General features: G+C 40.8%; 1 protein-coding gene across 1 annotated transcript in view; it reads right to left on the bottom strand.

The window, feature by feature from the left end:
* LOC124607010 (folylpolyglutamate synthase, mitochondrial-like) overlaps positions 1-24,202 on the bottom strand; it is a 140,529-nt gene extending 116,327 nt beyond the window's left edge. The window contains exon 1 of the mRNA XM_047139164.1: positions 24,117-24,202. Coding sequence (XP_046995120.1) covers positions 24,117-24,188 — 72 coding nt within the window. The 5' untranslated portion in view covers positions 24,189-24,202. The remainder of the gene's footprint in view (positions 1-24,116) is intronic.
* Between the last annotated feature and the right edge of the window lie 3,429 nt (positions 24,203-27,631).

Here is a 27,631-nt window from a genome sequence, read left to right as displayed (position 1 = left end):
AGGGCACTTTACGTGCCACTGTCATTACCTCCCTTTCCTGTTCCAGTCGCGTATGGTTCGCGGGAAGAACAACTGTCTGAAAGCCTCCGTGCGCGCTCTGATCTCTCTAATTTTACATTCGTGATCTCCTCGGGAGGTATAAGTAGGGGGAAGCAATATATTCGATACCTCATCCAGAAACGCACCCTCTCGAAACCTGGCGAGCAAGCTACACCGCGATGCAGAGCGCCTCTCTTGCAGAGTCTGCCACTTGAGTTTATTAAACATCTCCGTAACGCTATCACGGTTACCAAATAACCCTGTGACGAAACGCGCCGCTCTTCTTTGGATCTTCTCTATCTCCTCCGTCAGACCGATCTGGTACGAATCCCACACTGATGAGCAATACTCAAGTATAGGTCGAACGAGTGTTTTGTAAGCCACCTCCTTTGTTGATGGACTACATTTTCTAAGCACTCTCCCAATGAATCTCAACCTGGTACCCGCCTTACCAACAATTAATTTTATATGATCATTCCACTTCAAATCGTTCCGCACGCATACTCCCAGATATTTTACAGAAGTAACTGCTACCAGTGTTTGTTCCGCTATCATATAATCATACAATAAAGGATCCTTCTTTCTATGTATTCACAATACATTACATTTGTCTATGTTAAGGGTCAGTTGCCACTCCCTGCACCAAGTGCCTATCCGCTGCAGATCTTCCTGCATTTCGCTACAATTTTCTAATGCTGCAACTTCTCTGTATACTACAGCATCATCCGCGAAAAGCCGCATGGAACTTCCGACACTATCTACTAGGTCATTTATATATATTGTGAAAAGCAATGGTCCCATAACACTCCCCTGTGGCACGCCAGAGGTTACTTTAACGTCTGTAGGGGTTCGTACGATAGGCTTCAGCGCCTGGCGGAATGACTGATGTCGGATGAGTTTTGCCTATTGTATGCAGGGCGGAACGACCTGCGAGACATCTGAGTGTCGCTGCAGTTTATGTGTTTACCGCTCCGGCGCATCCAGAACGAAGATTCCTGGCACCGACTGACTGCATTATCCTCTTGATTCTGAGACTACTTGTGGACTGTGCCCTGCTGGGTGCGACTGTCTGGCACTGGATGGCCGGTGGTCTAGGCAGGTTGTTTACGTAGCCGGTCAAATGGCAAGCTCAGTGCCCTCAGCTGAACAGCAAAGGCATGATTGATTAACTTGACATCATAAAGCCCGGCTCGAAATTGGAGGGAATGATGTTCTGAGACAGTGCTGGGGAATTTTGGAATCAGAACTGAATGCTGATTCGCAGTTTTTCGAGGAGAGTAGGGAGTAGAGCAATGTTGGCTTCACTCTTGCGTTGCGCGCGGGCAGTGGATTCGGGATCTGACCTTCCTCAGAGTCGGACGGTCTTGCGACTTGGTCACTCATTTTCGGAAGAACTTAGAATTCTCGAACAGCCTTCGCGGCCAGGGGTTGACACAGAGTTGCTGCATGACAGAACTCAGCACCTACATCATCAGGACGCTGCCTACCAACAACGTGCAGCAGATTTCAGTACTGGTACAGTATTTTGCAGCTCCGGTACTGTAGGACCTTATCAATTTTATACTGAATCCCTCAGCAGCACGCGCTCTCACTTTACTACAAGTCCACCTTGCTTGTTTCTCCATGTGATCCCATTTGAGCTCTCACTACTAATTTTGATACTGCTAAATAGGTGGGAGATTAATATTCGATTCATTAGGACCTCCAGTCATTATCATCAATCTATTGCATTACAGAGAGTAGGAGCCCCTTGTTCTCCAGCCAACTCTTACTCTCATAATAATCCAGTACACCCTATCCTTTAACCTACTGTGTGTGCTGACAATCATGAGCATTTATGTTCTGATATATAATAAATCTCATTGTAATATTTAATCTGCATATCATTTCATAAATATAGGCAGAATCCCATTTCCTGTTGTTTATTATGATAAAGTTCTCTTTTTTAAGTAGATTACAATTTTTATTAAATTATTGTGAGTGTGCACTCCGTATTTTACCAACTAGCAGGATCCATCATTATTTCCTTCCATTACCGTTGTGTGCATAATTAATTATGCTGGTAGATAAGGAGGGGGTCAAGTGCATGTCTCGTTCTCATACAAAATTCAACTGAATTAAAGAGGTACAAACCCTTCTCCACCCCGGCACCTCGCAAACTGTGCAGTTCACAGAGCATAAAAATGTGGCTTCCGTTGACTATAGAATTAATGAGTCACAACCAGACTCATTCTTGTCACATAAATATTATGGAGTAATAGTTTTGTATCAAAATGACACGGAATGACCACATATGCTCAGTTGGAGGTAAAGCTAACGGCAGCCAATGATTCACTGGTAGGATACTAAGAAACTTCTGTTTATCCACAAAATAGATGACATATAACACACTTGTATAGCCCATACGGCCCAAGTTTGATACCATCTCATATCAAGCCGGGCTATCAGTGGACATCAGCATGTAAAAAGACAGGCACCGAATGGTCACACGCTTTTTAACTGGTGAAAGAGTAACATAATTGTTGATAAATCTTAACCATAAAGTCAGACAAGGAAACCTCCAAGTTGGAATTGTGCTGGAGTAAGTTGTCACCAGCACACCAGTCGGCAAAGATTAAGCGTGAAGATCGATTAGTAGGCACTGGATCAAGCGCACCACAGACACATCCACAAGCAACACGCCGCCAACGCCCTCTCGACAGCATGTATTTAGGCTGCTGCCACTGACCGGAGGGACTATCTCACTCAACACACTCACTCACTCGCTCATCCAGTTTGGCATCTGTCAGTTTACTCGCAGAGTGGGTTTAGTTCATCACAGGCTACAACAGTACATAGCACCAGATTAGTGACTATAGCAGGACTATTACTGATGTGCTTATACTACAAAGATGCATTCTATTCAAGGTATGTAAATGTTCCAGTTCATGTAAATGAACAACCATATTATCCATTTGTGCATTTGCGTTGTAGAAAGAGGATGCCTGCTACCCATAACAGCATTCTCTACATTGCTTCCTTGCGGTGCAAGACTCTACAGTGGTGAACGGGAATAATTTAGTGGCAATCGAAGTTAATCAACTTGGCCAAAAATTTGGCTTCCTTCTTTTCTGTTTCAGCTTGCAGGGGGTGCTCATGTTCAAATGTTTCTAACTGCTGATTTGTTGTTGTGTTCATGCACATATTCTAGGAGGGGAGTTGCAAAACTAATCAAATTTCTCTTTTCAGAGGCTTTGGTTGCTTTTTGATATAATGTATTTGTATAGACCATAAATTTCCCGCCCGCTCCACCCCCTGCCCCCATGCCTCAGCCACAGGTGGCCAATGTGATGGATCTAACACAAGATTTTCCATTTCAGAACCAACAAATCACTACCTTACTGACATTGGTACAACAACTACTGACTGTACAAGCTGCATTGGCTGCACAACTACAACTGACCAACGAAGCTGCTCAATAAGCGCTACCGACCAGTATATGAACGTTCCTGCAATTTACGGAAACAGAGGAGGAATGGACTGAATACCTTACTCAGTTCCAAGCACATTGTCAAGTTCTTCGTGTTCAAGGTACTGTAAAGTTACAGTACTTTCTTTCAATTGCAGGGTCCCCAGTCTTCAGGTTAATACAAAAACTATTCCCAACCGCATCTCCCCCGAACTTAGCTACGACCAAGTGATCGCTGCATTAACTCCACACTATGACCAGCAAGTCCAAGTAGCTGGGGCTAGGTATCAGTTCCTTCACTTGCAGAGAAATCCGGAACAGACGTACTGCCAGTGGTACACAGCATTAATGGGTATGACTAGGAAGTGTAAATTTAAGTGTAGTTGTGGCAACTTTTGCAGTGATTTAATAGTACTTGATGCAATAACATTGAAAGTCCCAGATAGTAGAATACGGGAACATCTTTTACACCTGTGAATTTAGTGAAGTCTTGCCCTAGATGTTTTGCCTGCCATAAACGACAGGACTGCCCATCATGTAACACAAAGTGTTACATGTGTGGAAAAAAAGACAATGTCCAAGGAGTCTGTTTATGGCATGAAAACGCCAAATTTGCCACTCCCAGAAAAACCAGGCTTGTGCACATACAGTGAATGCTGCATTTTCAAAACCTACAACAGGTTCTGACAAAAGTAAGATTAAGGCTGTGCCACCTTCCTGCCCCAGCACTGTGCAATGACATTCTAACAAACTATTTGTCTCATTACAAATTGCTGGCCGCTGTGTGAACTTTCAATTAGGCACAGGTGCCTGAATAACTTTGCTTAATCGTGCCACGTACAAACAGTCAGGCTCACCATGCCTTTCTAAATCTAGCAAGCACCTCGCTGCTTACAAAGGACAGGAAATTCCAGTGCTTGGACAGTGTAGTTTGCCTGCCTCTTACAAATCTCACACTAGGACAGTAAATTTTCCATGATGAAATCAAGAGACAGTGAGAACATATTCAGTTTAGATGACTTTGATTTGTTTGGACTTGGGATGCAAGATGGTGTACTTGAGTGTCTGCTTTTGAACCAAAAGACAGTGTGGCTAGCTTTCTTAATGAATTTCATGACCTATTTTCAGAAGGAATGGGAAAAGCTAATTGCTTTAAGACACAGAGCAGCCACTGAACTGAAAGAATTGCAAGATAATGGTGTAATTGCTCCCATTCAAGCTAGCCAATGGGCAAGTCCTCTCATTTGTTGCCTAAGCCTTCCGGTCACACTCGCATTTGTATTGACTTCAAGTCTACAGTCAACCCACAGATGGTAATTGACACTTCTCCGTTATCTGGCCCTGAGGAACTTATGAACTGGCTTGGTACAGGCCATTACTTTTTTAAGATAGATTTTCGAGATGCCTACTTGCAAATTCCATTGGATGAAGAATCACAGAAAATTTTTGTTGTAAATACACACTCAGAATTTTTCAAGTATTTGCATTTGCCCTTCAGTAGTGCTTCTGCACCCGCCATTTTTCAACGTTACTTGGAACAGCTGACTGCAAAAGTGCCATTTTGTTCAAACTACCTTGACAATATTGTCGTCTCAGGTCATACACCAGAGGAACACACTGCCAATTTGCATACTCTTTTTCGAGTGTTGTCAGAAGCAGAACTCAAGTGTTGTCTCGAAAACTGGCAGGGCATGGACACCAACATTGAATAGATGACGTCACAGTGTCGCACATGCGCGGACAACCACCAGCTCCGCCACAGACATTTGCAGCTTGGCCTAAGTCTCAATCACCATGGCACACAGACTTTGCAGGACCATTTTGGAACAGTTGTTGGCTCATAGTGGTAGACTCTTTTTTAGCATCATTCAACCGTTGTCCTCCATATTTTGCCTAAAAGGTTTGCCCGAAGTGCTTGTGTCAGACCACGAAACACAGTTCATTTAACATGATTTTGAATGGTTTTGTGACCAAAATGGCATTTGTCACCTAACAAGTGCTCCGTTTCACCCCCAGTCCAATGACGAAGCAGAACGCTTCATACACACTTTTAATCAACAGATGGCCAAGCTCCGCACCACCCAAGAAAGGAAACAAGCACTGCAACTTTTTCTCGCCTCCTATCGCTCCAACCCACAAGAAAGACCATCACCAACTGGCCACTGCCTTCGGACGCTGCTATACTTGCTACAATCACCGCAGCATCTGGCGACACCAATGGTCTGCAAGTATTGCTTTGCACCGTGCCACCTCATTCTTTTCACGATTCATGGCAACCGTGGGGGCTGGGAAAGAGGCATGATCTAGGAATGCATTGGCTCTTTTATGCATTTGATTGCAGGTCCCAATGGTTTCCAGCACCAGCACCACCACCAGAACCAAATTCATGTGTCTCAGCTGCCCTGCGATTCTGCTAGGTTTCTTCCCACAGATTACGGCCTCTCGGGACCGTGTGGCCTTTGCAGCTGCCCACTGGTGAAACCAGGGCACCCCAGGAGGAGCAGATGGATGATCCACCCTCACCCCCACCATCCCCGCTTCATGACCTGAAGCATGTGCACCAGTCGTTGTTGCCATCATTGTCCCAGGACATGCCCTTAGGCATGGATGTGTGTCGTGGCAGCAGTTTTCAGTATGAATGTATGGAGTCTGTTCTTCCAGCCATGTCCGACAGGACAGACCCCATGCATTCATTCATATAACTGATTCGCCTGGATGGACAATGGATCCATCTCCTTCAGTGCAGATGCACAAATACATCCAACCTCCTGCGGGAATCTCGGAGTAGTGAGCTTGGAGTAAATGGACAAGGACTGCGGGCAGGTGGCACTGGGTGGGAGTGTAAGTCGGCTGTGAGGTGTGCCGAGATAGTTCGTGCAGCTGCAGTAAACACTGTGTTCCAGATGGCGCAGTGGTTAATGCACCTGCCTAGTAAGCAGGAGGTCCTGGGGTTGAATCTCAGTCCAGCACACATTTTCACTCATCACCGCTGATTCCGCATAATGTCGCAATGCAGCTGACATCGGCAGGCTCACCGCTTTCCTTTCCTTTCTCCCCTCTCCACATCCAATTTACGTACTATATTTTATACAATAAATTTCAATACAATGTTCCCGGTTTAGAAGCTGCATCACTTTGAATAAAACACTCAAGCTTCCAACTGTTGTATCCGCCTCTGTTATTAGGGATTAAAATTACTGACTGCCGGCGCTGACATGGCATTGTGCTAACATATATTCTACTAGTTGTCGCTAGAGAGGTAGTTGGCTGTACAGCTTCACCCAGCAGTACACCAATGGCATCCTGGCACTGTCTGCTTCCAATGAGTCGTCACTTCCGCTGCACTGCCAATGTAGTATTTTGAGTGTGTGTGTGTGTGTGTGTGTGTGTGTGTGTGTGTGTGTGTGTGTGAGAGAGAGAGAGAGAGAGAGAGAGAGAGAGAGAGAGAGAGAGAGAGAAAAATGCCGGATCGCCTCTACTTCCTTTGGATAACGTGGTGGAGCGAACTGCAGATGCTCTACAAACCACAGAATGATCAGTGATAATGATCTGCAAGGAGAAATTTGCAAAAGAAGAATCAGGTGAGTCATATAAATTGGAGACACCTGGGAAGAAGAGGCGCCTGGAGGAGAGGGTCACAAATCTCAACTCTTTTCAGGAAGATGTGATTGGTCATCAGATATACGCATACTATTCAAGAAAGAAAATCTGACACAAAAAGCTACATGTTACCCGTGTAGCAGAGGACCTATTTCAGGGTAGTAAATCATCCTTGTTACAAGTCATGGAGAAGCTAAGATGCCGCTATAAATTCATTTCTGGCCATAAGGTATTAATGAAGCACCAAGATATTGCAACCTGTTGTTGCTGCTTCCTTATAGAAGTAGTAGGGACAAACTTTTGACGATATTGTTTGGCTTGCTGAAACTTGTGTGAATGCAGGACACAGTTTAAAAAAAGACTGGGCAGATGATACTATCAATGGTAGTATGGCAGCTCCGACTGGAAGAGAAAAAAGAATAACTGTAGCACATGCCAAAAATTCAAAAGGGTTCATTTCTAATTTTATGCTGTTATTCACTTCAAATAAGGCTTCCAATTACCAAGAAGAGACGAACCAGAATATTTTTGTGAAATGGTTTGAAGATACTGTGCTTCAAAACTTAATGAAAAACTCTACAATTGTCATGGGTAATGCTCCGTATCATCAGTTATATAAGACAAGGTGTCCACGAAGACAATGAACAAAAATGACACTGTTTGCTGGCTAGAGAAGCATAAGATAATGTTACACAGTAACTTGACAAGGGTAGAATTATAGAAGTTGTCTCACAACACACGCCAAAGAATCCAGTTAACAATGTGGATGAAATAGCAAAAAAATATGGACATAAAGCAGACTGCCTCCCACTATTGTGACTCCAATGCAACAGAACTGATTTGGGCTCAGTTTAAACACTATATTGTTGCAGAAAATGAAAAAAAAAATTACATTGACCAAAATGCAATGGCTCTTGAAAGAAGCAGTTAAGAAAATGACACCACAAGACTAGCAAAAGGTAGTGAATCGTGTGAAAGGAGCGATACAGGAAGCATGGAACAATTAGGTGTGTTACAACAGTGTGTCAAACTCTTGTAATACCTGCCACTATGAGTAGTGACACTGAGATACACTAGCACTGACTCTTAATTGAGCAGTGTCTTCCCACTGTCTGTAGTGTTTAGTGTATGTTAATGAACATCTTACTTCCATTAAAGCTTGCATTTGTGACTATTTTGATCAATTTCTCTTTCCTTTTGTCAGACTAAGGAATACTGTTCATCTCCTTATGGTAAGTTAGACTCCATTTTAAATACATTTCATTTTGTGTAGACACAAAGACGTTATGAGATATTCAACAATAAGAAGGATACTTTACCGTATGTGGAAATTTCTCCTGTTTCAATAACCAACATTACATTGGCCCTAATTAAAATTAAAAAAAAAGATTTTTGACAAGCTTAGAGAGAGCACTGACAGTGATACTATACATAAATTTCAGAATTTGTACATTATTTTTGTAGGAGATAGTGACTTTAAACTTGACACTTGTTAACCTTTAAATAGTGACACAACTGCATAAAAAATGCAATGAGGTACAAAAAAATTTTAAACAATTTGTCGCCAAGCGAGGTGTATTTTAGTAATCAATGAAAAAAAAGTATTGCTGTGAGAGCAATAGTTTTTCAGATGTGATATGATAAGTTTGAAGCAGTTTATGAATGGAAAAATTTAATCTGTTTCAAACAAATTAACGTAACTACTTCCATAATTAAAATTAAGAACAGATTCTTGACATGCTAAGAGACACTACAGAGGTCTACATTTTATGTGAATTTCAAATTTCTTTTACTTGATTTTTGCAAAAGATAGAGACTTTAAAGTGATTTTCTTTCGCTGAAGAGAGCACTGTGCTGTGGCGGCTGCCTGCTGACAGTACTAGACATGGCAACGTTACAACTCTGGAGCTTGAACGTCAAGTGGCCACCGCTTTAAAACCAGTTTAGATGTGGCTTGTAAACTGAGAGGATTTTATTGAAGCACATTACCACCAAAGACTCCAAGGAAACATATGATAAGAGTTACCTGGAGAAAACTGCCTGTAAACCAATGAACACAGTACAACACGGGTCAACCGAATGAGGCAGTGAAGTTGTTAAGACACAGACCTCATATTCTAGAGGTTAATGATCGAAAAGTCCACGGGTGTACTGCTGGTCCACTGTATCAAATGGGCATTATGTATAGTGACCATTGGACACTGAGGACTGGCAGTACACCTATGGACAGTTCAATTGACAAATATGCTGTCTATAATTTTGAAAGTGTTATCAGTGAAGGATTTTGTGCACGAACTGACCTCTCGATTATATCCCATAAATATTCAATGGGATTCATGCCGGGTGCTCAATGTTCTTCAAACCAGTCATGAACAATTTTGGTCTGGTGATATGGTGTATTCTCATTCATAAAAATTCCATCTTTGTTTGGGAACATGAGGTCCAGGAACGGCTTCAAATGGGCTCCAAGTAGCTGAACATAACCATTTCCCGTCAATGATCGGTTCAGTTGGACCAGAGGAACCAGTCCACTCCAAGTAAACACACCCCACACCACAAAGGAGTCACCCACCACCAGCTGGCACCGCGCCTTGCTGACAACCTAGGTCTATGGCTTTGTGGGGTCTGCACCACACTCGAACCCTACCATCAGCTTTTACCAACCGAAATTGGGACTCTTCTGACCAGGCCACAGTTTTCCAGTCCTCTAGGGTCAAACCAATATGGTCCAGAGCCCAGGAGAGGCACTGCAGGCGATGTCGTGCTGTTAGCAAAGGCAGTCACATTGGTCATCTGAAGCCATAGCTCATTAATGCCAAATTTTGCAACACAGTCCTTATGGATGTGTTTGTCGTATGCCCCACATTGATTTCTGTGGCTATTTCACACAGAGTTGCTTATCTGTTAGAACTGACAACTCTATGCAAACGCCACAGCTCTTGGTCGTTAAGTGAAGGCCATCAGCCACTGTGTTGTACACGGTGAGAGGAAATCTCTGAAACTTGGTATTCTTGGCACACACTTGGTACTGGATCACGGGACATTGAAGTACCTAACAATTTCCAAAATGAAACATCCCATGTGCTTAGCTCCAGCTACCATTTCGCGTTCAAAGTTGTTAATTCCTATCGCGTGGCCATAACCACGTCAGAAGACTTTTCACATGAATCCCCCCCCCCCGAATACAAATGACAGCAATGTCCTTTTATATGTTGTGTACACAATACTAAAACCATTTGTATATGTGCATATTGCTATCTCTCTACTTTTCACCTCAGTCAATATATTCTGTGTATGTACATTTTTGAGCTATTTATTTTCATTGTCTTATGTGACAAATCCAGTATATTGTAAGATGATCCATGGATGGATGGATGGATGGATGGATGGATGGATGAATGAATGAATGCATAAATAAATAAATGTATCTATCAGAGTAGTGACATTTCTCCGAGAGGTAAGTATTGGCCTCACAACTTTACAGTTTTCTCGAAAAAATTACCTCAGGTACACAAAAAATATTATCTGGAACACACTCCAAGAAAGGCTCTGTAAACTTCATGAGAACCTGCTTATAAAACTTTTAGTAAGTGGAGAAACCACAAATATGCTTCAGTTCTTCACTTATCCATACAGTGAAGATTTGAAAATTGTATACAATCTGTTACAGTTGTTATTAGCGGTCTTTGATTTTCTCAAAATAAAAATTAATTTGCCCAGTCTTTGGCTTCTACAGACATTTATCTGCTCGTTTATAGCTAAGTAAGTTGGTCCATGACAGTCACAGTGGGCTGGGCATGGCAGCTTCACGGGCGAAACTCGACCAATAACGTAATTTGTTTTCGTGAACTACTCTATGACAATGCCTGAGAGTTGTCACAGAACTATAAATGGATAATGTTTTCACCTGCAGCCATTAGTGCTTTGCAGCTGAAAGCTGGCAACAGTGCTGGGAGCTGTCAGGGATCTCCTCGTGTTGTCTCTATTATAGTTATTTCTGTATTGTATGGAATTCACCACAACACTTTTCACTATATGTGAACATGCAACTTTTCAGTTGAAAATATCCAGCGTTTTTATATTCTACAATTGAAAACAAAGTCAAATGGATGTTAGAATCAAACTGTAGTTTGATGGATGTTAAAGGCAAATTACAGTGAAGTGTAGCATTTGTTTTGCAGATAATTCTACATTTCACTTGACAACATTTGCATCTCTATTGAAGTGAATTATGTCATGCTGAAGTTTCCCAACTATGGACTCATCACAAAGCACTGCTTTTAGATAAGTCTGAACTTCTACAGACATTCTGTTGTAATCCTTTTGGTCTAAACGACTATTATGTGAGATCGACTTATAGGTTGTTACTTTGGAAACAACTGATCAGGTGAAAACTATGACCAAGAACAATGTTAAATCTGGTTAGAAAGTTACAACAGAATTCATCTTCATCACCATCAGAAGATGAAGCAGAGGAAATACATCCATCGAAACCACTCAACACCATCTCAACTGTTTATTGGGGTCTCTTCTCTGAAATTACGATGTGTGCCAATGAGGAATGCCAGAATGGTAGTAGTGAACTTACAGGGCACCCAGGATTTTCTGTTGTGTTAGTTGGTAACTGTTTGCATAATGAGCGATGACAAGCGAACACAACGAATCAGGAGGTGGATGATTAGACAATACTGCAGAAATTAGTGTTTGATAAACACTGTCATGAAGCCAAATGTATGATGTTACCTGCTGGCAAAATGGAATATGATGTGCAGAATTCTGTCATATAAAACAGAGCATTCCGTAACATTTAAACTGTACTCTTCGGCTAATACTGAACCACCACCTCTGAAATTAGAACATTCTGAAAAGACGCGATAATGTTTTTGGAACGATCCTCAGGCTATGCTACTGATCAGTCCATCACCACAGTCAATTTTCCTCCAATCACAACCGCTGGCTTCATCATCTCCCAACATGTCTATAATACTGGAATACGAAATAATAATCCAAGGAATCCTGTCATATTCTGAGAAACATATGTTGTTGTTGTTGTGGTCTTCAGTCCTGAGACTGGTTTGATGCAGCTCTCCATGCTACTCTATCCTGTGCAAGCTTTTTCATCTCCCAGTACCTACTGCAACCTACATCCTTCTGAATCTGCTTAGTGTATTCATCTCTTGGTCTCCCTCTACGATTTTTACCCTCCACGCTGCCCTCCAATACTAAATTGGTGATCCCTTGATGCCTCAGAACATGTCCTACCAACCGATCCCTTCTTCTGGTCAAGTTGTGCCACAAACTTCTCTTCTCCCCAATCCTATTCAATACTTCCTCATTAGTTATGTGATCTACCCATCTAATCTTTAGCATTCTTCTGTAGCACCACATTTCGAAAGCTTCTATTCTCTTCTTGTCCAAACTATTTATCGTCCATGTTTCACTTCCATACATGGCTACACTCCATACGAATACTTTCAGAAATGACTTCCTGACACATAAATCAATACTGGATGTTAACAAATTTCTCTTCTTCAGAAACGCTTTCCTTGCCATTGCCAGCCTACATTTTATATCCTCTCTACTTCGACCATCATCAGTTATTTTGCTCCCCAAATAGCAAAACTCCTTTACTACTTTAAGTGCCTCATTTCCTAATCTAATTCCCTCAGCATCACCCGACTTAATTAGACTACATTCCATTATCCTCGTTTTGCTTTTGTTGATGTTCATCTTATATCCTCCCTTCAAGACACCATCCATTCCGTTCAACTGCTCTTCCAAGTCCTTTGCTGTCTCTGACAGAATTACAATGTCATCAGCGAACCTCAAAGTTTTTATTTCTTCTCCATGAATTTTAATACCTACTCCGAATTTTTCTTTTGTTTCCTTTACTGCTTGCTCAATATACAGATTGAACAACATCGGGGAGAGGCTACAACCCTGTCGTACTCCCTTCCCAACCACTGCTTACCTTTCATGCCCCTCGACTCTTATAACTGCCATCTGGTTTCTGTACAAATTGTAAATAGCCTTTCGCTCCCTGTATTTTACCCCTGCCACCTTTAGAATTTGAAAGAGAGTATTCCAGTCAACATTGTCAAAAGCTTTCTCTAAGTCTACAAATGCTAGAAACGTAGGTTTGCCTTTCCTTAATCTTTCTTCTAAGATAAGTCGTAAGGTCAGTATTGCCTCACGTGTTCCAGTGTTTCTACGGAATCCAAACTGATCTTCCCCGAGGTTGGCTTCTACTAGTTTTTCCATTTGTCTGTAAAGAATTCGTGTTAGTATTTTGCAGCTGTGACTTATTAAGCTGATAGTTCGGTAATTTTCACATCTGTCAACACCCGCTTTCTTTGGGATTGGAATTATTATATTCTTCTTGAAGTCTGAGGGTATTTCGCCTGTTTCATACATCTTGCTCACCAGATGGTAGAGTTTTGTCAGGACTGGCTCTCCCACGGCCGTCAGTAGTTCCAATGGAATATTGTCTACTCCGGGGGCCTTGTTTCGACTCAGGTCTTTCAGTGCTCTGTCAAACTCTTCACGCAGTATCATATCTCCCATTTCATCTTCATCTACATCCTCTTCCATTTCCATAATATTGTCCTCAAGTACATCGCCCTTGTATAGACCCTCTATATACTCCTTCCACCTTTCTGCTTTCCCTTCTTTGCTTAGAACTGGGTTTCCATCTGAGCTCTTGATATTCATACAAGTCGTTCTCTTATCTCCAAAGGTCTCTTTAATTTTCCTGTAGGCGGTATCTATCTTACCCCTAGTGAGATAGGCCTCTACATCCTTACATTTGTCCTCTAGCCATCCCTGCTTAGCCATTTTGCACTTCCTGTCGATCTCATTTTTGAGACGTTTGTATTCCTTTTTGCCTGTTTCACTTACTGCATTTTTATATTTTCTCCTTTCATCAATTAAATTCAATATTTCTTCTGTTACCCAAGGATTTCTACTAGCCCTCGTCTTTTTACCTACTTGATCCTCTGCTGCTGTCACTACTTCATCCCTCAAAGCTACCCATTCTTCTTCTACTGTATTTATTTCCCCCATTCCTGTCAATTGCTCCCTTATGCTCTCCCTGAATCTCTGTACAACCTCTGGTTCTTTTAGTTTATCCAGGTCCCATCTCCTTAAATTCCCACCTTTTTGCAGTTTCTTCAGTTTTAATCTACAGGTCATAACCAATAGATTGTGGTCAGAGTCCACATCTGCCCCTGGAAATGTCTTACAATTTAAAACCTGGTTCCTAAATCTCTGTCTTACCATTATATAATCTATCTGATACCTTTTAGTATCTCCAGGGTTTTTCCATGTATACAACCTTCTTTCATGATTCTTAAACCAAGTGTTAGCTATGATTATGTTGTGCTCTGTGCAAAATTCTACAAGGCGGCTTCCTCTTTCATTTCTGTCCCCCAATCCATATTCACCTACTATGTTTCCTTCTCTCCCTTTTCCTACACTCGAATTCCAGTCACCCATAACTATTAAATTTTCGTCTCCCTTCACAATCTGAATAATTTCTTTTATTTCATCATACATTTCTTCAATTTCTTCATCATCTGCAGAGCTAGTTGGCATATAAACTTGTACTACTGTAGTAGGTGTGGGCTTCGTATCTATCTTGGCCACAATAATGCGTTCACTATGCTGTTTGTAGTAGCTTACCCGCATTCCTATTTTCCTATTCATTATTAAACCTACTCCTGCATTACCCCTATTTGATTTTGTGTTTATAACCCTGTAGTCACCTGACCATAAGTCTTGTTCCTCCTGCCACCGAACTTCACTAATTCCCACTATATCTAACTTCAACCTATCCATTTCCCTTTTTAAATTTTCTAACCTACCTGCCCGATTAAGGGATCTGACATTCCACGCTCCGATCCGTAGAACGCCAGTTTTCTTTCTCCTGATAACGACATCCTCTTGAGTAGTCCCCGCCCGGAGATCCGAATGGGGGACTATTTTACCTCCGGAATATTTTACCCAAGAGGACGCCATCATCATGTAATCATACAGTAAAGCTGCATGCCCTCGGGAAAAATTACGGCTGTAGTTTCCCCTTGCTTTCAGCCGTTCGCAGTACCAGCACAGCAAGGCCGTTTTGGTTATTGTTACAAGGCCAGATCAGTCAATCATCCAGACTGTTGCCCTTGCAACTACTGAAAAGGCTGCTGCCCCTCTTCAGGAACCACACGTTTGTCTGGCCTCTCAACAGATACCCCTCCGTTGTGGTTGCACCTACGGTACGGCTATCTGTATCGCTGAGGCACGCAAGCCTCCCCACCAACGGCAAGGTCCATGGTTCATGGGGGGGGGGAGAAACATATACAAGAAATAAATATGTAAACCTGCAACCAACCTTATAATCCATAACAGCCAGATCAATAGCCACCAGTCTCACACTCTCCATATCTAAAACAAAAGTAATCAATTTGTATCTTCTGCTGAAGAAAGTCATTAGATTCCGTGAATCTCAGTGATTACCGTATACTATCACCCCACTGGCTACAAACAATAGCAACAAATTTCCAACAGCAGCGTGCAAAAGAAGAGCGGCGGTACACAGTAAGCACACACTTCAGCCACCAAGCGATTGCACACACCATTGCTGCTGCTGATCAAAAAGATTTTCAAGCACGTAGTACAAGTACAGCATGGCGTTAGAGGTTATTAGATGGCAGGCAGCTGATTAAAGAACTGAAAGAAAAATTGCAGCTTCCAAGGCAGATAGAATGAAAAAGTGCAGATTTTGTCATCACCACCTCAAAGTTAAACTACAGAAGATGTGATGCAGGGATTTTGCCTCAGAAGAATGGTAAAATATTGGCACATAACATGCAGAATTATCTGCAAAACAAATGCTACACTACAATTAAATCTTGCCTTGTGCATACACCGAGCTACAATTTGATTCTAATGTCCACTTGCCTGTTTTCAAATTTTAATCATACAATTGCTGCATATTTTCAGCTAAAGAGTTGCATGTTCACAGATGGTGAATTCCAGGACAGCAAACAAAAAAACTAAATAAACAGATAAATATTTCTCAAAGTCAAAGGCTGAGCAACTTACTTTTTGAAACTTCCTGGCAGTTTAAAGCTGTGTTTGCGTTTCACAAGCAAGTACTCGACCAAATGAGCTACATGAGCAAGACTCATAACCCCTCTCACATGTTACACAGGAGAAGTGTGAAGTTTGGAAGGCAAGAGACAAGGTACTGGCAAAAGTAAAGCTGCAAAGACGCGACATGTTGTGTTCAGGTAGGTCAGCTGGTAGGGCAACTTAATCACCAAACGTAAAGGTCCCCGGCTCAAGTTCAAGCTTTAATCTGCCAGGGAGTTTCATATCAACCCACACTCCGCTGCATAGGGAAAATTCAGTCTGAACATTAATTTTTTATTTTAAGAAAATAAAAAAATTAATAACAAATTCAACAGATTTTACATCATTTTGAAATGTGCATATTCAAAAAGTCCATACATTCTTTGCCCATAATAGCAGGCAGAGCACATTCTTTAACTTCTTTATAGCTTTTGAACTGATCTGTCTCAAGAATTAAACAAAATTTTCCTGATCAAACAAACTGAGATCTTTTCAATGATGTACAGAAAAATGAAATCTGACGGAACTCTTTTGGAACTCAGACTAACTGATGAATAAATTTTTTTGAATCAACTACTTTTATCCTGGATAACTCAGAAATTATTTGAGTAACCGAGATACCATTTGCACAGTCTTATGACATGCTGGCTGGCTGGAAGTCAGGGGAAAAAAAGTCAGCACCAGGAAGTCATACTATCATTAAGACAAAAGCTGCTAAAACATGATCCAAATTTGTCACGACAAGATTTGTGAGCTACTTTGATGGCAAATTTTGTTATTATTTATTATTATTTTTCTGGCCAAATAGCAAAACTGATTGATAACTTTTCATATATCACTTCCTAATCTACTCCCCTCTGCATCACCTGATTTATTTCAATGAAATTCCATTATCCTCATTTTATTTTTATAAATTTTGCCGTCTCTGACAACTTTGCAAATTCATGGGCAAAGGTAGAAGTTTTCATTTGTTCTGCCTGAGCTTTAATTCCCTTCACTGCTTGCTCAATGTACAGAATGAATAGCATTGTGGATTGAGTGCAACATATCCTCACTCCCTTCTCAGCTACTGCTTCCATTTCACGTTCTTCGACTCTTCCAACTACTATTATATCATCATACATGTTCAACAGTGCTAATGAGTCCAAGTCTTGAAATTTATTGTTTGCTTGTAAAATAAGTTTGCAGATTGGGTCACTTTCAAGTCTCCTGCTTCACCATAAATACACAGTGGAGCCAATGAGCTCTGAGCTGTGTGCTCTACAGAGGCTGCTCACATGGTGACAGGGCGCGCACCCTGTGTGTGTGTGTGTGCGCACGCGCGCGCAGATTGGGTCACTTTCAAGTCTCCTGCTTCACCATAAATACACAGTGGAGCCAATGAGCTCTGAGCTGTGTGCTCTACAGAGGCTGCTCACATGGTGACAGGGCGCGCACCCTGTCACCATGTGAGCAGCCTCTGTAGAGCACACAGCTCAGAGCTCATTGGCTCCACTGTGTATTTATGGTGAAGCAGGAGACTTGAAAGTGACCCAATCTGCGCGCGCACACACACACACACACACACACACACACACACACACACACACACACAGTCCACAGACCACATTGCACATCCGCGGAGCACTAGTCGACCCTCATCATTGGGAACGTACCAGTTTCTAGCAGCTGTTGTAGCTGGGATGAAAATGGTACGTGACAATCTGAGGAGATTCATCAAAACATTCTTGAGACAAGCGTTGTTCAGTTCTACCATTATGCACCATTCCATGAAACAGGAGATTTGACAGTGATCTAAAATTCAAATTTATTTTATATTCAAATCATACACTTCCAGACATGGGTTCTTTATCAAAACTTATCCACTAAGTTCCCTCTACAGCCCCTAAGAGGCCTTTACTATGAGTTGTGAAACACCATTTACATTCCTTCCATCTTCCAGCCTTCCTTCTTCACTTAGTACTGGTTTGCCATTTGAGCTCTTGATATTAATACAGCTGCTTTTCTTTTCTCCAAATATTTCTTTAATTTTTCTATAGATTGCATCTATCTTTCCTGTAGTCATGCATGCTTCTACAGCTCTGTATTTCTCCTCTAACCATTCCCAAGTTGCCACTTTGCGCTTCCTGTCAACCTCATATTTTATATGTCTGTTGCCTATTTCCTGTTGCCTGCTTCACTTGCTGTGTTATATTTTCTCCTTTCATCAATTAAATTCAATATCTCGTGTGTTATCAAATGATTTCTACTACAACTTCTATTTTTGTGTAGTTGTTCCTCTGTTACCTTCACTATTCCATCCCTCAAAGCTACCTGCTCGTCTTCTATAGTGTACCTCAGCCTCGTTTTAATCAAAAGTTGTCTTTATGCTTCCTTAGAAACTCCACAACTTCTGGATCTATCAATTTCTCTGGATTCCATCTCCCTAGTATCCTACTCCTCTCCTCTTTCTTCATTTTCAATGTCCACTTCATAAACAAATAATTATGGCCCAAATCCTGCCACTGGAAATGTACTGAAGTTCACAATCTGGATTTGAAATCTGTGTCTAGAATCTCCAGGTCTCTTCCATGTATGCAACCTTCTTTCACTATTTTTAAACCAAGTGTAACCGATAATTTAACTCTGCACTGGGCAAAATTCTTTCATTCATTTCCACCATTCATTCTCCAACTATATTTTCTTTTATTTCTTTTTTACTATTGAATACCACATTTTTATCTCCCTTAAAGATCTGAATAATTTCTTTCATCTCCTGATACGATTATTCAATCTCATCAACATTTGCAGATTAAGTGGGATACACAGTATGTGTGAGACTTTTCAGAAATAAAACTCTGGAAATGTTGACCACATCTAGCAAAAGAATAAATGATGTGTCTAAAATAGCAGAACCAACTGCAGGATGCCAGACACAAACAATAGCACAGCAGCCATCACCAGCAGCGGCTACTTCAGCAGAACCAACACCAGTGTCAGCTAAATCAGCATCAACAAAAACAAATCTACTATCAGAAGCAGCCATAACAATCGAAAAAGCAATGTCATCATCACCCCAGTCAACAGCAAAACCACAACCACCATTGGCAACAGCAGCAGCATCCCCATAATCATTATCATCAGAAACGCAGGCAACAAGAGAAGAATCAACACCAATAACATAAAATGCATCATCAACATTGGCAGAAGTAAAAGGGACCACTCATCCCCTTAACAAGATAAGAATTTCACCACCATGCCATCTGAAGGAGCAGTCAACATTGGAAAACTCATCACATGGTCATATACTGCAGAAGAGGAAAGCAGCAGTTCCATTCCATCCCAATGAATTTTTGCTGGAGGGCTACAGGAGAACCACAGTAAGATAAGTACAAGTGTAATGTTCATACATATTAATGTGCAGTCTCTTAAGAGCAAACTTAATGAACTTCAGTATTGGCTGGAAAACTTAAACTGAACTGTGATTTCAATAAATTAACACTAGCTTCGCAATGAGGAACTAAAATTAAGTGTACCATTGGGATATGAATTGGCAACCAACTACTGTAGAACAAGTATTAAACATGGTGGTGTATATGTGTACGTTAAGAATAGTGTGAGCCTAATCTATGAAGTTATAGATGTAAGTGGACTGTGTATAGAAGCAAAGTTTGAAGCTGCAGCCATAATGTTGCCAAAACAGGAAATTATAATAGCTTCAGTATACCGCCCCCAAGAACACAATGAAGATCTGTTTGTGGAGCTTCTGGAGAAACTGATATTCTTGCTACTGAAATACAAAGATTACAGAATACTAATATTTGGTGATATCAATATAGACATTAGGTTTAAGAATAGAAATGCTGATCAATTGCTAAATACATTAAGGTCCCTTAACTTCAGTTGCGTAAATGACAAACCCACAAGACAGGAAGCATGTCTAGATAACATAACATGTAATTTTCATCTAAACAAAACAGAATTCAACACAATCAAGCTAGGCATTTCAGACCATGACAGACTAAGGCTCAGGCAAACTCTTAACAGTAAAGCAACTGAAACATTCACAGACTGCACAAAAATTTTAAGAACAATTAATGAATGAATGTTACATAAGTTGATAAGTAAACTGAATTTAATAAAATGGGATAAAATAATAACCACTGTGGGTGCAAATGAATCTACAATCAAATTTTTACAACTGTTAACTGAAAATGTTGAAGCACATTGTCCTAAACGTTGCAAGAAAATATCACAGCAAAATCGTTACACCAGACCAATAAATCCATAAAGCTGGTACACCCCACACATAAGTAGAATAAGAATCATAATGCTGCTCTACCATGATAGGTCTAAGCACAATAATGCTGACAAGGAAATGTATATGAAAGTGGAAAAGATTTACAGGTCTGAAATCAAGGCAGTTAAGTGCAAAGCAAATGATGCATATATACTGAACTCAGTGAATAAATGCAAAGCTACATGGGAAATTATTAAAAAAGAAATAAACTGCGATGATAAAGTATACCAGACACCAATTCTATCTGATATTCTAAATGCACATTTTGTCAGTCCTCAGTCAGATAGCAGCATAATGGGGGATGTGAGTAAGGCAGAGGCACTGCTACCAGCAATGAACAGTAAGCAGACAGACAGCTTTCAATGACCTCATGTAACAGACAAGATGGTTAATTAATCAATAGCTAACCTCAGTAATTCTAGAGTAGAGGATTACTATGGTCTCTCAAATTATGCTATTAAATATATCAGAAATCAAATTGTAACAACACTGACTAAAATAATCAACAAAATTTTAAATGATGGTAATTATCTGGAATGTTTAAAAATATATGTAGTTAAAACATAACATAAGGAAGGAGATATAGCATCTCCATATAACTGTCAACCAATATCACTTACACCCACAGTATCAAAAATAATAGAATACTGCATGCATAAACAAAGGAATCAATATTTTGAACATAATGATATACCTATCTCCTCACAGTATGGTTTCAGATCCAGCCTTCTACAGTCAAAGCAGTTGAGAGTATGGTACCAAAAATATAAAATTGTTTTGAAAATAAAGATATTATCTGTGCAACACTGTTGGACCTCAGGGAAGCTTTTGATGTGGTATACAATACTCTCATGAAAAAGCTCTACCACTACGGAGTGAGACAGAATGCTCTATGCCTAATACAGGCTTACTTGGACAATAAAAAACAGTTAGTTAAGGTAAATAATCAAATGTCAGAATGTCTCCCAGTTATACAGGGTGTACTTCAAGGATCTGTCCTTGGACCTTTCCTTTTCATTATTTACATAAATGATTTACCTGCAGTTGTATCATGCGATGCAGTGCTTTAAGCTGATGACACAACATTCATCACATGTGATACCAACCTTGAAAATGTGCAGCAAAGTGTGGCACTGCCAATGGAGAGATGCACTACTTGGTTTGAAGCAAATGTACTACATAAGAATCATAGTAAAACTGAAGCTATTGTATTCAATCTGAATGCTCCCAGTCATGATAACAAAACAGTAAAATTATTAGGATTTCATATAGGGCCTAGATCAAAAACTCAGCTGGGATACCCACACAGGGAAGTTGTGTGGCAAATTGGCACGTGTCATCTATCTGCTGTACAAGCTGAGGAGCAGCGTCAGCAAGAAACTTCTATTATACGCATACTTTACATTCTTCCATTCCCATCTGAGTTACAGAGTACTATTATGGGGCAATTCCGAATGCCCAAAATTAGTGTTTAAATGGCAAAAGAAAGCCATAATGTGCATAGCAGGACTTAGCCCATATGAATAAAGTCAAGATTATTTTACGAAACTAAATATAATGAAAGTGCCTGGCCTATATATTTACAACTGCCTTGTTTTCGTTAATGAGAATATGAGTAAATTTGACTTAAGGAAGACGGTTCATGACCATAACATAAGAAGTGGACATAGAATTAATATGCCGTATGCTAGGCTTGCAAACGCACACATCAGTTACAAATGTTTTGGTACTGTCTACTTCAACAAATAACCTGAAAATGCCTATATCGTGCCAGTAAATAAATTTAAAACTAGTCTTTCGGGGTGGATGAAAAGTAAAGTAATTTACTCTGCTCCCGAGTTCCTCGAGTATGTGACAGATGATCCACTTTCCTTATGAGAATGAACAATAAATTAACTGAATGTATCATGTACTTATTGTTAATTATCTGTTTGATTATTTATTTGTCATTTGCTGAACTATGTAATTTATTTATCTTGTAATTGATCTGTTAGGAAACTTTTTGTTGTCTCGACATTTGCATAAGTATGTATTGTATCCATCTTGGATTATTATATTGTAGTTAATGACACTTGTCCACTTTATTATTATTATTATTATTATTATTGTGTAAACACTGATGACACCAATTGTATGTAAACATGCTCAAAGACTGAATAAAACATTAGTACCTGTAAAACATTTGTATTTGTGTGTATAAACGTGGTGGGAGTTGCCTTTGTGCCTACGATAATGCACTCATTAGGATGTTCACAGCAGCTCGTCTACATATCTCTTTTTTCTTGTTTAGTATCAGAGCTATTCCTGCATTACTCTTACCAATTTTGTGTTGATAACCCCGTATTAACCTGACAATTCCATACATAAATTCAACCTAACCATTTATCTTTTTGTATTCTCTAACATACTTGCCCAATTAAGGGATTTAACATTCGATGCTCCAATCCGCAGAACTCCAGAGTAGTTTGTCCCAAAGATGACGTACTATTACGTGGTCCGCACCTGGGCATCTGAACTGGGAGCCTCCAGCATATGACACGAAAGTGGATTCCATCATCATTAAAGTATACTGAGAAGAGGTGCATGCTCTTGGGAAATATAACGGCTGTCGTTCTCCCCTGCCTTCAGCAATTCACAGTATCAACGTAACAAGACAAATTGGTTAATGTGTTACAAGGCCAATCAGGCAATCATCCAATTGGCGTAGGCCAATCAGGCAATCATCCACTTGGGTGTCTGCCTCTCTATAGCTGCGTGGTCAGTGCAGCGGAATGCCATGCAAGGGGCTCGGGTTCGATTCCCAGCCAGGTTGGAGCTTTTTCTCCACTCAGGGACTGGCTGTTGCGTTGTCTTCATCATCATTTCATTCTCATTTACACACAAGTCGCCAATGCATCAAATAAAATGACTTGCACCAGGTGGCCAGTTTCCACACAGTATGGCTCCCAGCCTAGCTACATATATCATTATTATCCACTTGGTTGACCCTGCAAAAACTGGAAACACTCTTGACCCTCTTCGGGAACATTATGTTAGCCTGACCCATGCACTGGCAAACACTGAATGTTATTATACCTATAGAATGGCTACCTGTGTTGCACAATTCACAACACAGCAGCGATCTCCACCGCTCGTGGTGGTCTCTTAAAGCTAACAATTGTATTAAGATTACCTTTTTCAGTTTTCCACATTATTGATATGTGCTATACTTAAAAACAGAGTAATAAAGTTAAATTATATCTGACAAGTGGTTAAACAAAAACCGTGACAGATAATGTTTACTGCAGTCTACGTACGCTAATAAAGAATTTGGAGCAATAGGATAGTAATTCAAATTTTACTACAGTAAGAGTTTACTGTACAATAGACAGTCTCGATCACATATCTGTTACAAATTATTTTGGAATACTCTGCATGGGAGCTAAAATGTGAATTGTATGCTCTTTAAAGCTATATATTAAGATCTCTATGGTGCTGGAATTTTATTTAAGAAATAAACACTACATAGTAATTGGTGTTATTTCAAGGCTGTGTTATTATTTGTACACCCATATCAGTGTTTCGTAACACTATGCTCAGGGCACATGTATTTCTATTACTTTTAATGTGTCACTGATGTTGCTTACCCACCTCGTATTTATAAGAGCTCTGCGTGACCGATCGCCAACGTTTACATGAGAAATAAAGACTGTCTTTTACCATCTTTGAACGCTGGAGTATAAAACACATGTGCAAATCTACAACAACCTTGAGGATTTAATTCAAATCACAAGCGCTTATACAACCACGCCACAGATGTACAAAACGTGCAGTGTGGCCAACACAAATCCTACATCCATCTACTTCAATAGTGTGCAAACCATTGCGAAGTGTATAGCAGAGGGTACTTCCCAATCTCCTCGTTCCATATGATGCGCGGGAAGAACAACTGTTTAAATGCATCTGTGCGTGCTGTAATTAATCTAATCTCGTCCTAACGATGTCTACGGAGTGATGCGTACGGGTAATAGTACATTCCTAGAGTCATGTTGTAAGTCCAACAGGTTTTCTCTAGGTAGTTGGCGTGTATCTTCAAGTGCCTGCCAGTTCAGCATCTCTGTTACATTCTACCACGGCTCAAACAAACCTGAAACCATTGACCCTGCTCTTCTGTCTATAATTTCAATATCCTGTCGCTGTATACGTTCAATATCCCCAGCTAGTCATATTTGGTATGAGTCCCACATACGTGAGCAACATTCTACGATGGATCGTAGGAGAAATTTGTAAGCAATGTCCTTTGTAAACTGATGGCATTTTCGTAGTATTCTGCCAATAAACCGAAGTCCGCCACCTGCTTTACCTACGACTAGGCGTTTGAGATCATTCCATTTTTATATTTCTACAAAGTGTTATCAGCCAGGTATTTGTGTGATATGATCGATTCCAACTGTGACTCCTCGATACTGTAGACATAAAATACTATGTTTTTTTTTCTTTTTTGTGAAGTACATAGTTTTACATTTCTGAACATCTAAACAAGTTGGCAAAAGTTGCAGGGGCAACTCAGTGGATGATTGCCTGATAGGCATTGTAACATTAGCCAATATTGTCTTGCTTTGGAATCTTATCAAGCTCTGACCGAATATTTGTGCAGCTCTTTTACAGATAGTTCTTGATTATAGATAAATGCATCATCTGCAAAAGCCTGAGGTTACTATTAACATTGTCTAGAAAAGCATTAATATACAACACGAACGGCAAGAGTCCCAAAGCATTTCCCTGGGTACACTCGAGGTTACTTCTAATCTGTCGATGTCTCTCTGTCCAATATAACATGTTGTGGCCTCTGTAGCAAAAAATCCGCAATCCAGTCACAAATTTCGCGTGATGCCCCATACGATCGAGGTTTTGATAATGAACGTAAATGTGGTACTGCGTCAAATGCTTTTCGTAAGTTAAGAAATACTGCATCTACTTAATCCATTGTTTTCGGGAAGTAGAGTGAGAAAAGCGCGAGTTGGGTTTCATGTGAGGGGCGTTTCCGGAATCTATGCTAGTTTGAATGGAGGGCGTCATTCCTTTCGAGATAATTCATTATGTCTGAGCTAAGAAAATGTTCTAGGATTCTACAATAAATGGACGTCAATGATATTGGACGGCAGTTTTGTGGATCGCTTCTACTACCCCTCTTGTAGATGGGTGTGACCAGTGCTTTCTCCCAACTACTGGACACAACTTTCTGTTCAAGGGATCTGCAGTAGGCTATAGTTAGAACAGGTGCTAACTCAGCTGCATAGTCGGCATAGAATCTGATAGGATTACGTTAACTCCTGGAGTTTTGTTCAGTTTTTAAGATTGCAGTTGTTTCTCAACACCACTGACACTGTTTAATGTCTATTTCACTCATCTTTAAACTGGCGCAATACCCATGTATTTTCATTTGTAAAGGAACATTTGTAAATCGAATTCAACACTTTCCTTTTAGTTTGCTACCCTCAATTTCTTAAGAATGAATTTCCGAAAGATCGCAGTCATCAATTCATTTCGTCATTACCGAACTGGAGGCAACCTATAGCAGCTGTGGGTACATAAAAATGCAAACCAAGAGGTATCATGTTTGTGTCATGACCTCAGAAGGAGCCGTAGTACATTAATTTGGAATACATTCAAAACATTTGTGGGCGCCCTCCGTCCATGAGTAGCATTTCGCATGGGAAGAAGCTTTAACTCCATATCCGAGGCGAAATATTTGCTTTAGTAGGCACCAGAGTGATACCGAATTGAACACTTTTCGAAAAATACGTAAGAAATGAATGCCTCTCGCTCCTACTATCCATGGCGATTAGAATACAATCTACATCCATACTTTGTAAAACTCTAAGAAGTACATGGCAAAGGATACTTCCTATCATACCATTCATTGTGGCTTCTGCCCTTTCCAATAGTGTGTGGAGCAGAGACTGCCCAAATGCTTCTGTGCACGCCATAATTAATATATTATTGACTTCATAGTTATCCAGACAGTGATGTGTAGGAGGCTGTAGCACATTCCTAGATTGTTCACTTATTACTGGTGCTGGTAACTTTGAAAGTATATTTTCATCGGTAGTTGGAGACTATCGTTTACCATTTGCCAGCGTAGGTTATTCAGCATTCTCATGACACTCTACTGTGGGTCAAACGAACCTTGGACTATTTTCTAGTCTCATTGTGGTTAACTTCCGTAATGGATTTTAGGAGGATCTGGTTTCAAAAGCCAAATGGTAGCCACCCCTGTTAGTTATTCTGTCTTGTACACAATCATGCTAATAGGTTAAGGATAATGCTGATACACGGTGAAACAACGCTCTAGTGGGCGGTTTGTGGGTTTAAATCACCTCGGGGTATGACCGTGCAGTGCTTTTGACATGCTGTCGTCGCATGGTGGCGCTGGCAGCAGTCCACATATGCAGAGGTGTGTTGGTGCATGTCAGAGTATGGTGCATTAAGTAAGTGTGCAGACGTTTCCAGACGTGCTAATGGTGACAGTGTGTTGGAAATGGCTCAAAGAACACATATTGGTGACATTATGAGGGGTAGAATACTAGGGCTACTGGAGGCTGGTCAAACACAGCAGGTCGTAGCACGGGCCCTCCATGTGCCACAAAGTATGATCTCAAGATTATGGCAAAGATTCCAACAGACAGGAAACGTGTCCAGGCGCTACAGTATGGGAAGTCCACAGTGTACAACACCACAAGAAGACCAATATCTCACAATCAGTGCCCACAGATGGCCATGGTGTACTGCAGATAGCCTTGCTCGGGTCCTTACCGCAGCCACTGGAACAGTTGTCTCCAGACACACAGTCTACAGACGACTGAACGGACATGATTTATTCGCCCGGAGACCTGCAAGGTGCATTCCACTGACGCCTGGTCACGGGAGAGCCCATAAAGCCTGGTGTCAAGAACACCGTACGTGGTCATTGGAACAGTGGTCCCAGGTTATGTTCACGGACGAGTCCAGGTATAGTCTGAACAGTGATTCTCGCCGGGTTTTCATCTGGCGTGAACCAGGAACCAGATAACAACCTCTTAATGTCCTTGAAAGGGACCTGTATGGATGTCGTAGTTTGATGGTGTGGGGTGGGATTATGATTGGTGCACGTACAACCCTGCATA

The sequence above is a fragment of the Schistocerca americana genome, chromosome 3 (assembly GCF_021461395.2).
Source record: "Schistocerca americana isolate TAMUIC-IGC-003095 chromosome 3, iqSchAmer2.1, whole genome shotgun sequence".
Lineage (NCBI taxonomy): Eukaryota > Metazoa > Arthropoda > Insecta > Orthoptera > Acrididae > Schistocerca > Schistocerca americana.
The sequence above is the reverse complement of the archived record's forward strand: the minus strand, read 5'-3'. Positions and strand labels throughout refer to the sequence as shown.